Source organism: Acinonyx jubatus, chromosome E2 (assembly GCF_027475565.1).
Source record: "Acinonyx jubatus isolate Ajub_Pintada_27869175 chromosome E2, VMU_Ajub_asm_v1.0, whole genome shotgun sequence".
Lineage (NCBI taxonomy): Eukaryota > Metazoa > Chordata > Mammalia > Carnivora > Felidae > Acinonyx > Acinonyx jubatus.
Genome location: NC_069396.1, coordinates 4,637,597 through 4,649,975, shown reverse-complemented (window position 1 = coordinate 4,649,975; position 12,379 = coordinate 4,637,597). Strand labels below are relative to the sequence as shown.

At 63.3% G+C, this 12,379-nt stretch overlaps 2 protein-coding genes across 6 annotated transcripts in view; one reads left to right on the top strand and one right to left on the bottom strand.

Moving 5' to 3' along the window:
* Window positions 1-7,824, top strand: part of DNAAF1 (dynein axonemal assembly factor 1) — a 27,173-nt gene extending 19,349 nt beyond the window's left edge. For 3 of the 4 annotated variants that reach the window (XM_015083824.3, XM_027076311.2, XM_053210058.1), the window contains 3 exons: window positions 719-775; window positions 1,631-2,000; window positions 3,001-7,824. In XM_015083824.3, coding sequence (XP_014939310.2) covers window positions 719-775; window positions 1,631-2,000; window positions 3,001-3,095 — 522 coding nt within the window. In that variant the 3' untranslated portion in view covers window positions 3,096-7,824. The remainder of the gene's footprint in view (window positions 1-718; window positions 776-1,630; window positions 2,001-3,000) is intronic. The other variant, XM_027076310.2, reaches the window with a different exon arrangement.
* Window positions 3,611-12,379, bottom strand: TAF1C (TATA-box binding protein associated factor, RNA polymerase I subunit C). 2 transcript variants are annotated; one of them, XM_027076305.2, is made up of 15 exons: window positions 12,203-12,379; window positions 10,029-10,167; window positions 9,020-9,101; window positions 8,751-8,848; window positions 8,589-8,678; window positions 8,425-8,498; window positions 7,580-7,818; window positions 7,324-7,440; window positions 7,114-7,231; window positions 6,961-7,032; window positions 6,703-6,838; window positions 6,391-6,534; window positions 5,424-5,598; window positions 5,211-5,348; window positions 3,611-5,120 (listed from the first exon to the last, which is right to left on the bottom strand). In XM_027076305.2, exons 2-15 carry the CDS (start codon window positions 10,164-10,166, stop codon window positions 4,147-4,149), a joined length of 2,595 nt encoding a protein of 864 aa, XP_026932106.2. In that variant the 5' UTR covers window position 10,167; window positions 12,203-12,379; the 3' UTR covers window positions 3,611-4,146. The 2 variants fall into 2 exon arrangements, with proteins under 2 accessions (XP_026932106.2, XP_026932110.1); XM_027076309.2 differs by lacking the exons at window positions 6,391-6,534; window positions 6,703-6,838; window positions 6,961-7,032; ... (7 more) ...; window positions 10,029-10,167; window positions 12,203-12,379 and adding an exon at window positions 6,196-6,334.

Here is a 12,379-nt window from a genome sequence, read left to right as displayed (position 1 = left end):
GTGTGTTGGGGGGGGGGGGCAAGGGGTGGGGAGGCATTTCTCACCCCTTTATTTCCATGCCCACCAGACAGCCTCTCTGGGCACAAGTGGGTCCCTTTAGCTTAAACCCATGCGCACAGCTACGCCTGCCCCTGCCTCCTTCCTGACAAACCTCACAACTGCACGTGAGTAAGAGTTAAACGGCGCGGTCAGCGTCCAGAGTGGGTCTCTGGTTTTCTGAGCCTATGGATGCTGAGGAACAAAACAGGATTAATTGGAGAACCAGCTGTATACGGGAAGATGGCTAATACTTCTGGTTCTTACTCTGCCTGGCACTGGTCTCAAAGGCGTGTGTATTGACTGGTTGAACCTTCCAAAACTCTGCGAGGTGGTAGGTGCCATTATCATCCCCCTGTACAGAGGAAGGGAGTGAGAAACCGGTACACTTGTGGTGCACTGGGTTCGGGCCCCGTCACTTTCCCCAGATGAAGGGGCCGTGTCTCTAAAGCCACAGAGAAGCGGGGCAAGAGGTAGCCATTCCCGCAGACCTCGGTCACTGTCATTGCTGCGGTCTGGGTTCCCGACGCGCGTGTGAGAGCGTGCACGGTGGCCCGTCGGGTCCTTCCTCATTTCTCCCGCGCACGGTGCTGGTGCACGACCCGGGCCCACGGGCCACGCGCACGCCCCTGCCGCCCCTGCGTGCGCGTTGCCTGGTGACGGGGACTCTCTGCTCTTCTAGGACCTGCCTGACTTGGAGGACGAGGACGCCGGTGAGCCTCTGGACGGCCAGGACGAGGTCATCAGCCCCGCCTTCCCGCACGAACCTTGGGTCACGTCACCCCAGTCTTGTCACTTACGGGGCACGGCCCCTTGGCACGAGTCAGGCGCTCCTGTGCCACGGCACCGCGCCCTCGGCCGTCCCTCACCAAAGGAAGGGCGGCTGCCACCGTCGCCCGCTTCTGTGAGGTCCTCCCGAGGGCACATTGTGTCACGACGTCCAGTACCTGCTTCTCGTACATAATTACCTGACCACGCATCTCTGTCCTTCTTGGGTGCCGTACGCTCGCTTTCGGGACGTCCGTCCTATAGCGACACTCCGACGGGGAAGGCGAACGTCCAGGGCAGGATGGGTTTACCCAGGTGGACCAGAGCCTCCTCCCTCCAGCCTCACCAGGGCCCGAGAGAGAGGAAAGCGTGAGACACCGTCTCCGTCCAGGAGCTCATCACGGAGGAAGGAAACACCCACGAGACCACAGTCCCCATGGGGGCCTCGTCCCCAGGGGGCCGCATCGGGTGGAGCGTATGGCAGCCCGAGGCCGAGGCTCAGAGCGGAGCCCATCTGGAGCCCCGGGAGGGCTGGCGTGGCAGGCACAGGGCGGGCGAGGAGAGCGTGGCCGCACAGCGACAGAAGGTGCAGAGGACCGCAGCCCTGCCGGGGAGCTCGGCTCCGCCCCGGGGGCTCCGGACGGCTGGCCGAGGGCATCCGTTCTGACGCCCGACTGCCCGAGGGCACGGTGCTGGGCTCCCGCACGCCTTTCTTGTGCGTGACGACAGTAGTTTATGACCAGCGAGAGAGCAGAATCAGCGCCGGGCATTTGACCGTGACCATCGTGAAAGCAGAAACGTTCACGCGCCTTTTCTCTCTCAACAGGTGCGCGCTCCAAAGGTTACAGCCATCTCGAGCTCAAGTGACGACAGTGACCCTGAGCTGGACTACTCCTCACTCCCAGAGCTGGAAAACATCCCAGATACCCTTTCAAACATATTCGCAATCCCCAAGGACACCTCGAGGAAGGCCGAGACGCCCTTTACAGGCATACTGAAAGCGGCAACAGCAAAGAGGGTCTCGGAAACCCCAAGTCTTAGGGACGCTGAGTCCCCACGCCCACTGATTCAAGAGCTCCACGACGACGAGGGACCTTCAGGCCAACCACCGACGCCCCCAACCTGCCGAAGGGACACCGCACCGCCCCCTTCCAGTGAGGACGGGGACAGCGGCCTACCCTCAGCCTCTCCCCCAGGTAACGCCACCCTACGAGGCTCGGATGGTGGGGACACGACCCGCTTACCCCAGACCCAGGGAGGGCGGCCGGCGGGCTGGAGAGGGCCGATCACAACAGACCACGGAGACCACTGTAGATCGTGTCCGTGTATGGCTCTGACGTTGCTACTCGCTGGCCTGGGCGGACGGCCGCAGAGCCGACACGCTCCTGGGCGGGCAAGCGGGCGCCTCCGGGGCTGCTTAAGGCCACACAGGTCTCCGGGGGCCTGGGGAGCCTGTGTCGTCCCCCGCCCGATCCTCGGCCTCTCCAGACCCAGGCCTCCGAGGGAGGGCGGGGTCTGGGGACACCAGAGCTGGGAGCTTGGGACAAAATGAGGGTGACCCCTGGCCGGAGAGTGGCGTCCTCCGCGTGGACGAGTGGCGTAGTGCCGGCAAGGAAGGGAGGTTCGGCAGCCCAGGGGCTGGGCGGGGCACGTGAAGTCACAGACCAACACATCAGCCTGGCCTGGCGCCGGGGGGCCACACACGTGGCCAGGGAAACGCGTGTTTGGGGAAGCGGGTAACAGGCAAACAGGGTGGGCGTAAGTAGTTCAGGAACTGTCACCGGGTCTCTGTCGAGCCCAGACGATTCCTGCTCTCACCCAACACTAGCTGGTAACCAGATTTCTTCCTTTCTTCCTTAAGTTCGTTCCTTTATTTCGAGACGGAAAGAGAGACAGAGACAGCACGCGCGCACACAAGCACAAGAGCAGGGGAGGGGCAGAGAGAGGGAGAGAGAACCCCAAGCAGGCTCCGCACTGTCAGTGCAGAGCCTGGTTTGGGACCTGAGCTCACAAAACGTGAGATCACGACCTGAGCCAAAACCAGGAGCCGGTTGCTTAACCGACTGCGGGCCCCAGGCGCCCCTGCCAGGCTCCCTTCCCGACACCAGCTCACGTGGTTGCCTCAAGGCCCACGCGCAGGAAGACGTGGGGGTGGACCACGTCTCCAGAGAACACAGTTCCCTCTCTCCCGACTAGGAAACATCGCCGAGAAGAATGGGCCACGGTTGGAGACGGAGCTCGCAGAGCCCGAGGCGGGAGGCCGCGAGGACACTGAATTTGGCTCGGACTGAACCCCAAGGTGACCCTTCCGCCCCTAGACCGATGGGGACGGTGAGCCCGTGACCAGGGCCCCCCGTGGGCGCAGCCCCCCCTTGGCCGGGCTCCCCTTGCTTCCAAAGAGCTGCCCTTGCTGAGGGCGCCGGGTGCCCGGCTCCCCCCATGCCGGCACCCCCCCCAAGTGCGGACGGCGCTGCAGTCCCCCTCAAAAGCACAACGTGTCGCCCCCCTCCACCCCCCCATCCTCCACGGTGTGAACTGTGTAACCACGCACGTCTCCCACGAGCATTACAGACACACCAGGACCCACCGAGTCAGGACGTTATTTAATCTGTGCGAGTCGTGTGCGCCTTTCCCTCAGGTGCCCCGAGAAAAGGACCAGTCTCCTCACGTGTGATAAGAAATCTGGGTGAAGTCCTGGTGTCCTGTGGCGTTCTGGGGGCCCCTTCCCCCCCAGGACAGCAGGATCTTTCACTGAGCCACATGCCTCGGAGGACGTCAATTCACGCATTACATGTCAAAAGCCACGTAAGGGGAGGCTGCTGGGCTCGGGCTCAGCGGCCGAGTTTATTCAATCCCTCAACGCGGGACCGAGTGTCTCCCCCTAGAGAACATTAGATCCTTGTCGAAACTGCTCAACAAACACCAACTAACCAGCACCAGCAGCCTCCCTGAGCACGGCGAGGCACCCACACCGTGACCACAATGTCGACGGGGCCCCTGCTTTTAACCACAACACTGTCCCCTGCAGGGAACGAATCCCAACAACACGGACCTTCAGGCCTTTGCACGGGTCGACGGGACCACCGGGGCCTTTGCAACGTGAGGTCAGGAAGGATCTTCAAGCAATAGCATAAACAGGGAGAAACGACTATTTTGCTGTCCCCGTGGCTCTGACTTGGCTCCCGATCATTTCTGGGGTATTTCCTGCAGTCCCGTGACCTCCAGGAAGCAGAAAGGTCTGCCCCCTGGAGACTGTTCTCTCCACTTCCTGGGCTCCAGCCTGGAAGGGGCAGCTGTCGGAGAAGAAGGGCTCTCGGGGTGGGGGAGCAGCTTCCCGGGGCCTCAGAAGCCCATGCGGGGCCTTCTCCTCCTCGGCTGAGAGCCCGAGGGGACAGGCGCCTGCTGCCTGGAGGGGGTGGCCCGGACGCTGGAGGTCTGGGAAGAGGGCAAGGCGGCACCTCCCAGCGTGTGCCTTCGGAGCGGCCGCTCCGCTGAGCCATCCTGGAGGGGCTGCTGCCTGGAGGGGGTGGCCCGGACGCCGGAGGCCTGGGACAGGGGTGAGGAGACGCCTCCTGGGGGGTCCCCACGGAGCGGTAGCTTGGCCATGTAGTCCCGGAGCGTCTGCTGCCTCTCCGAGGGGACACCCCGAGCCCACAGCTCCTGGGTCAGCTCCTGGGAGGGCGGGGTCACCGGTGGTTGAGGCCTGGCCTCAGGGGACGTCCGGTCTGGGCTACGGGGGGGGCTGGTGGCGTCCGACAGGTCCAGGCGGCCGCTGAGCGAGGAGAAAGTGCTGGACAGCTGAGTCCGGCGCTTGTGCCGCTGGGGCCGTTTCCCGGGCCCCGAGCTCCCGCCCTGCTGGCTCTCCCACCAGGCGGCCGCCCGGCCTTCCCAGGCTGCCTCCAAACGCGCACTGAGCTCGTCCTCGGGGCCTGGCTCGGGGGCAGGGGGTGGCTCCGCAGAGGGCGCGGCGCCCAGGTCCCTCCGCAGCAGGAGTCGCCCTTGGGCCATGGCCGCACGGAGACCCTCCGGCACCTTTTGTTCCATCCGCCGCGGTTCCACGCAGCCTAGCACACGGCGGTGGGAGAAGTTGGGTGCTGCCCACACGGGGGGAGGCAGGGGTACCTCCAGCAGGGCCTTCAGCCACCGGCCGCAGCGGGCGGTGGCCTGGGGAGTCCAGGAAGCCACGGGGGCACCGGAGGCAAGCCCGGGGTCCACCTGGAGGCGGAGGCGCTGGTGGAAGACATCCCCAGCCGCGGAAAGCTGGAAGAGGAACAGGACCGGAGCGGAGGCAGAGGGCAGGAGCACGGCAGCCAGACCTGGAGATGGGAGTGATGGTGACGCCAGGGCCGGGGAGGGGGGGAGGGTGCAGCCCCCCCACCCCCACTCGCTCCCCTGCCCCAGCGCACCTATGGTTGGCGCTTTCAGACGCTCCTGCAGCCGCCACTGACTCTTGGGCTCCAGCAGGGGGAACGCGGAGAGGGAGTCGCTGCTGGAGGGGAGAGACTGGGGGGGGCCCGCCAGCCGGGGCGCGGAGGCCCCCGTTCCTGGAGGAAGGACGGGGAGCTGAGGGGCCGCCCATCATCCTGCGCCCCTGCCCCCGGCCCCGCCCGGCCCCTCACCTGCGAGCTGCAGCAGCCGCAGGTGCCCGCCCTGGCCCCCCAGCAGCAGCGGCTGTGCGTGCCCGGGCTGGGGCGGGGGCAGCAGCTGGGCAAACAGGGGGGCGGAGGGGAGGTCGTGATTCCACTTCAGCAGGGGCACCAAGGGGAGGCGCTCATCCACCAGGTAGAGCGAGAACTGGGGGCGACAAGAAACAGAGAGACCCAGGGCTGTGACTATGTGATCGGGGGTGGGGGGAGACACGACCAAGGGTACGTGACCAGACTGCAGGGGCATCTGATGGGGGTGAATGTGGGGGAGGCTGCGACCAAGGGGCACTGCGACCGAGGGGATGCGACCAGACCCAGGGGGCCATGGGTGACTGCCCATGACCGGAGGGGGCACGCGACTGAGGCGCGAGAGAAGTGTTTGATGAGACGGGTAGCTCTGTGTCCCCCGTGTATCCCGGCTCTCGAGATGAGCCGAGGCCCCAGAGCTGACCCAGCGCTGTGGCTGCCCTGCCCGCCTCTCCCCCCACCCCCGGCTAGTGTCCTATGGGAGGCATTTCCCGGGTGCATCAGTCATCCCGAGTGCCACGCAGGAACAGGCTCTCAGGAGAGGTGCAGAGGAGTCTTGTCACACAGGAACCCACTGGGCCTTCCTCGAGCCCGCCCAAGCCTGCAACCTACGTTCGACACCCACCTACTAACACCCCAAGAGTCCTGGGGGGTGTGGGGGCGGGCCCTCGGGGGAATCTCAGATGCCCTGTGACACCCCATGCCTTTCTTCCCTCACCTGGGCCATCCCTGGGGCTGCCTTAAAGCTCTGCTCAGATGTGTCCTCCCCGCGGGGAGGTCCCACCCACCGGTCAGCACATTTCAGGGGCTCATCAACTTATCGGAAGAGTCTCTGGGATGTCGTCTCTGTGATTCCTATTGTGACCATCGTCTCTGGGACGGCGTAAGGGGGAGGAGGGAAGGGACCGCTCACCTGGGTCAGGATGAGATGGAACGTGGGGCACAGGGGCTCAGGGCTGCACCCCCCCAGGTACCGGGTCAGCAGGACGCGCTCCCCTTTCTGGCACGCTGCTTCTGCACCCCCACGAAAGAGCAGCAGACCACACCCGGGTGGGCCCTGGGGGAAGAACCCAGGTCAGCTCCCCCGCGCAGCCGGGGGCCGCGGCAAGACCCCTGATAGTCCCCCCACCAGTGGCCCTCTGGGGAAGCCCCCTCCCCGGCTCTGCCCTCCCCCGTGTACCCGCTCTGTCCCCCTGCTGTGCCGATGCTGGTCCCCTCCCCTCACCTGAGTGTCGATAATTTTCACTCCAGTGCGGTCACCCACGGTCAGCACCCGGGGATGGGCCGTGAAGTCTGCCCAGCGCCAGGGAGACGGGTCCCGGAACACAAGGGTCTCGGGGTCCTTGTAGATTTGCTGCAGCCTTGGGGAGACGGGCCAGCCGTGGGCGGGGAGACGGGCTGATAGGGGGGTGGGTACCGGGGTGACACGGCCCAGGGTCCAGGACGCGCCAAGGTAGAGGAGTGCCACAGGAAGGGGGCATACCCATCCTGGGGGGTCCACAGACAGACGGCTCCCGAACGGCTGCAGACGGCCAGCTCCCCAGGCAGGTGAGGGCTGCGGGGCACAACTGGGGTCAGCTGACCTCCCCTTTCCCAAGCCCACCCCCTCGCAGGCCAGCCCATCTGAGCCCCTCACCTGAGGCTGATCCCTGTGGCCCCCTTCCCGATCTGCAGCACCTGGAGGGGGGCGGGGCGCCCCTGCTTACTGACCTTCCACAGGGCACAGTGGTAGTCAGACCGGACAGCCAGCAGGGCTGAGGGGTGGAGAGGGTCAGGGTCAGGGTCAGGCAGCAGGCCGGTCAGTGAGGGGGAAAGGACGGAGGAAGGGGGTGTCCCAGGGACTCACCTTCCCCTTGCACGGTGTGAGTCGCCACCTGCCGGACAGGCCCTCGGAGCTGGATGTGGCCAGGGTCGCCGAGGGCCTGGGGGTCACCCCCTGGGGCCACGCTGACCTCTTGGAAATCTGGGCCTCTCGCTAAGGACAAGTGTGTGAGCTCCGGTCACCGCGAGTCCCCGACGTCCTGCCCTGAGACCACGCCGGGGGCATCTCTCGCCCCACGGGGAGCCGCCTCCACGCCCTCTGGCCCGCCGGGAAAGGATACGCAGCTTGTCTAGGGCGCCTCCCGCAGGGTAGACCAACTGTCCCACCTGGGGCGTCCTTCCGGGCGCCCAGGCCAACGCGCCCCCGGTAAACGCGTCGTCCAGGAGGAGCCGCTCCCACCGCGTGGCCAGCTCCTCCTGCAGAAGCTCTCCCAGCAGGCCGGCCGCAGACGTGCCCAGGACGGGGCCCCCGAGGATGGAGAACCGGCGCTGCCGGAAGCTGAGGGAAGCCCAGGGACACCTGGGGCAGGAGAAGGGCAGCAGGGTCAGGCCGCGGCAGTGGTTCCACCCAAGGGAGGCCAGGCCAGTAGGTGCGGTTCCCATCGACCTAGGATCTCTTCCTCCGGAACGACCCTACTCCCGCCCCCGCCCCCTGCCCCGCCCTGCACGCTGCAAGGGTGGTCACATGCCACCTCTGGCTACGGTGATTGGCTCACAGAGAAGCAAGGCCCACAGACCAGGCCAACCACCCCCTTCCCAGAACTCCTGCTGGCGCCCCAGGAAAGACACCGGGTTTCTTCCTCGAAATCAAAAGCTCTCTCGCTGCCACTGAGAAACAGTTCGTCTAGGATAAGCCAAGCAAAGCCAAGTGGATGAGAAAAAAAAGAGAGCCGTATTAACGTTACTTGAGCACCCAGATGCAGCCATGCCTGCAGTCCGTGAACCGAATTCTCTCTTCCACTTCCAGCTGCAGTTGTGTGTGGACTATGGCTCATGACTGCACAGGGCAGGGGAAACGACCGTGACCGAAACCTACGTCCGTGCCCTGGCTCCTTCCACCCACCCCCCCCCCCCGCCCCCCGCCAGCTCGGCCTACTGAGCCCGGCCTTCCTCACTAGCCACTTGCCCCCAGGGCTGGTGTCCACCGAGGTCCTGGAGCAGACTCTTCACACTGACCACTGTCTTCTTCTTAGAATGGCTCTGTGTGGAAAGGCCTTGTCAAGCTCGCACAGCCGACGTTACCCCAAGAAGCGGGGAAGCCTCTCTCCTGGTGGGACCGGGGTGACTCACCCGTGCTCCCTCTAGTTTGAAATTCTCCAGCATCAGCTTCCCCAGGGGCGCAAAGGCTATGTCCCCGTGGTCCCACAGGAAGCGGCTGAGCTGCAGGAGAGGAGGCCAGGTCACTAAGCACAGCCCCGGCCACACGGCACTGGCCACCGTGCGCCTACCCACCTGTTCCGTCACATCCAGCATGGCCCGGGGCTTTCTTCGGAATGGGATACCTCCCCGGAAAAGCAGGTCCCGGGCGGTCACCCCAGGGTCCCAGGGATCTGAGGGAACAGTGAGGCTGGGGAAGGGGTTCGTCTCGGGAACCAGAAAGGGCCCAGAAGTGGGGCCAGGTGTCCCAGATGACCAGAGGGAAGGCCTTTGGGTGGGGGGGTGGGGGGCAGAAGTGACATGGGAGCAACTTGGGAGGGAGCCCCAAGGACCAAGATCCTTACCGGGACCAGGAGGCAGCAAGGGAAGGGGCCCGGGGGTCTCTGGCTCCCAGAGAGGGGCTGCGGCCGTGCACGACACCCCATTCTGAGGAAACACAAGCCCGACAACAACACGGTGAGCACGGCCCCAGGCGCTGGCATGTGTCACTTATTAACTCGCTGGTACAACGGTCCCCGTCGCTTTACTGGTGAAGAAATGGAGACACAGGGAGCCTGGCCCCAGAACACAGCTAGCCAAGAAAAAGGCCAGAAGCCTGGGGCCAATCTGCGCTCCTGACCCACAGCCGCGCCTGACCCACAGCCGCGCTGGCTCTCAAAGAAGGAGGCCCCATGCCGCTACCGGTGACCCGAGTGCCGCCTGACTCTTGCTTCTGCTCGGGACACCACGCGGTTACTTACCTGGGGAGCCCACAGGCCCGCCCGCCTGGTATAATCCTTAGGCAGCCTGTCTCCGAGTGGGAGCCAGATGGCTTGGGCTTCCAGGCAAAGAGCCTTGTCCTTCCTGTCCCAGAGGCCTCTCCTTCCCTCCCGCCTCATCCCTTCCCACGCACCCCTGCCCCGCCCCCCTTCATCCCCACTGTGCTGGTTCAGAGCCCTTATCACACTCGGTAATGATTTTATCCTTTCCCCACTGGTCTGTTCTCACTCAGCCGAACCCTTAGTCCCAGCGGCAGGGGGTGTATGTGACTTACTCACGCTGGATTCTCAGGGCCTAAAAAGGTACCCGGCGCCCTGGAGAGACTCATCAGTGAGCATCTGCCGGGCAAATGTGGGAAAAACTGAGCGGGACGGGGGGGGGGACGAGCGAGGCGACAGCTCCTGCTCAGGAAACCCCCTGGGGAGAGTAGGGCGTCCTCCGTAACCCCAAGGCAAGGTTCTGCGTGGCAGATTTGTGTCTTGGCAGATGTGCACTAATGCAAAGCCACCCTGCGTCCTGACAGTGGGTGGGAGTGCTGGAAAAGGAGGGGGGCAGTGGAGGGGCTGCTGCCGGGGCTCTCCCCGCCATCCTCACCTGGGAGTTCTGGGCCAGGGGCTCAGGCAGGGTGAGCGCGTCTCTCCAGCTACACATGAAAGACAGGTCAGGGGTGTTACTCACACCAAGGGGGCCGGTCCTAAACAACGTGGGTGGGAGCGAGCCGGGGAAGTCCATCCTGGAAAACAAGAACCACGCGTCGAGAGCTTTCTCAGAGACTTGAATCTGACAGCGCCCTGCAGGGTTCCCGGGAGAGTAAAGAGTCCCCGGAAAGGACTGTTACTTTATTTCGGGAGGTGGATGATGAAGAAAAATCAACATGTAGCCTCCCGCCAGATGTTAGCAAGGGCTATATTACAACCAACCAACCAACCATGAGGGAGGTGATGGCAGCCCGTGAAAGCCTCACTCAGAAGGTGGCATTTGGCACAGCCTGAACATGACGAGGAACAGAACCACGCAGACAATTGGGATGAGGGCTCCTGGCCGAATGAACAACATGTGCAAAAGTCCTGGGGCAGGAAAGTGTGAGAAACAACTAGGGAGGCCACAGAATAAACGAGGAGCACGGGAGGGGATGAAGTCAGACAGGTGGCCAGGGGTCAGCTTGTACCATAGCTGTCACGTGTTACAACCACACATTTGCAGGCTACACACCCTACATCCCAGGCTACGCTCCCAAGACCAAGTCAAGTTCACCCAAAGCCAAGGAGTCTTCTTCATCTGTCTTCCCACTGTCAGGTACAGTACCTTGCAGAAAATGAAACTGTGTGTTGATTAACAATAAATTTATGTCTTGGGGCGCCTGGGTGGCTCAGTCAGTTGGGCGTCCGGCTGCGGATCAGGTCATGATTTCGTTGTTAGTGAGTTTGAGCCCCGCATCGGGGTTGGTGCTGACGGCTCGGAGCCTGGAGCCTGCTTCGGATTCTGTGCCTCCCTCTCTCTCTGCCCCTTCCCCGCTAGCACTCCTCTGTCTCTCAAAAATGAATAATAATAAAAAAAAAAACATTAAAAAATTAAATAATAAATTTATGTCAAAAGAATAAAAGTTATAAAAAACAGATTTACGTCAAAGGGCTGTGCCAGATACAAGCTGTCCCTTGGAACTGCCACTGCGTTTTACGAGTTTATTCTGTCATCCCCCTACACCCCCGCATCTCATGGAAAACACCTGTCACGCAGAAGCGCCGATAAACGCTTCTCGAATGAGCGAATATGTGTTTCTCATGGCACATCAGCCTCACTCTAGGTAGTCTTGCCAGACTGTGAGCCCTCCCAGGGCAGGGTTCCCGGGGGCTGGCTGCTGCCGTCCTCCTCTTTCCCACAACAGAACAGGTGAGGGCAGGGGCGGGAATCAAAGAAGGGCTCAGTGAACCCTTGTGCAAAACAATGGCTTCCATGGGACCTTCTGTCCTGAAGGCAGTTAGGGAGTACCCATGCCTCCCAGAGGGGGCTGCATCCCTGATAAACCAGCGTGGGCACGTCTCCAAACACATCTCCAGCTCACGTCTAGCTCATCTCTTGTGCCTGGGCTCCAAGCACACTGACCTCCTTAGGGATTTCTTCGCCGTACTGCCTTTCACCGCACACCCATCTCTCCGCTGAGAATCAACATCAGCATCCTTCCCACCCACCTACAAAATCCTGGGCAGGTTCTCCACCCCCCACACCCTGCACTTTCTCCAGAGCACGCACCGCGATGTATGATTAGATATTTACAGATGAAGCTATTTGATTCAAAACTGCTCCAACAGCCCCCATGGGGAAGGGACTTCACTTCCTCCCAGTGCCTCGGTATACGCTCCACAGTAGCGATTCGTGCACATACGTTGAAAGAACAAATCCAGAAATGAACGACGAGAAAGGATCCAAACAGCCTCAAACAAACCTAGGCAGGCAGAGGGCGCTGGTGGAGCCCACGAGTTCGGAAAAGCCCCCCGGACGAGGCAGCCTCATTTCCCGCCCTCACCTCCGACCGGCAGAGGCCCCGCGGGAACCGCTGTGTGCCGGACGGCTGCTGCCACGCGTTGCATTTGTGGGATCCTCACCGCACCCCGAGGCAGGAGCTGACAGCCCCCTGTGCGGCGGCTGGGGAACTTGTCCCCAAAGCCACACGGCGTGGAGCCCGCGGACTCGCGCACAGACCAAGCCGGAGCTCCGCTCGCAGCCGGAGACTCCCCTCGCCCCGCCGTGCGGGCGGCGCGCGCACTTACGTGGCCCGGGCTCCGCTGTGCTCGTCGGCGACCTGGAGCTCCGCGGGGCACCTGCCTAACCCGCGCGCCACGAGGGAGCCCGCAAACTACCCCCCCGACTCCAGCGCCCGAGATGGAACGGCACCACCACGGGTATTAACGGTCTTCCGGGCCGGGCCGGAAGTGCTCCCTCGAAGG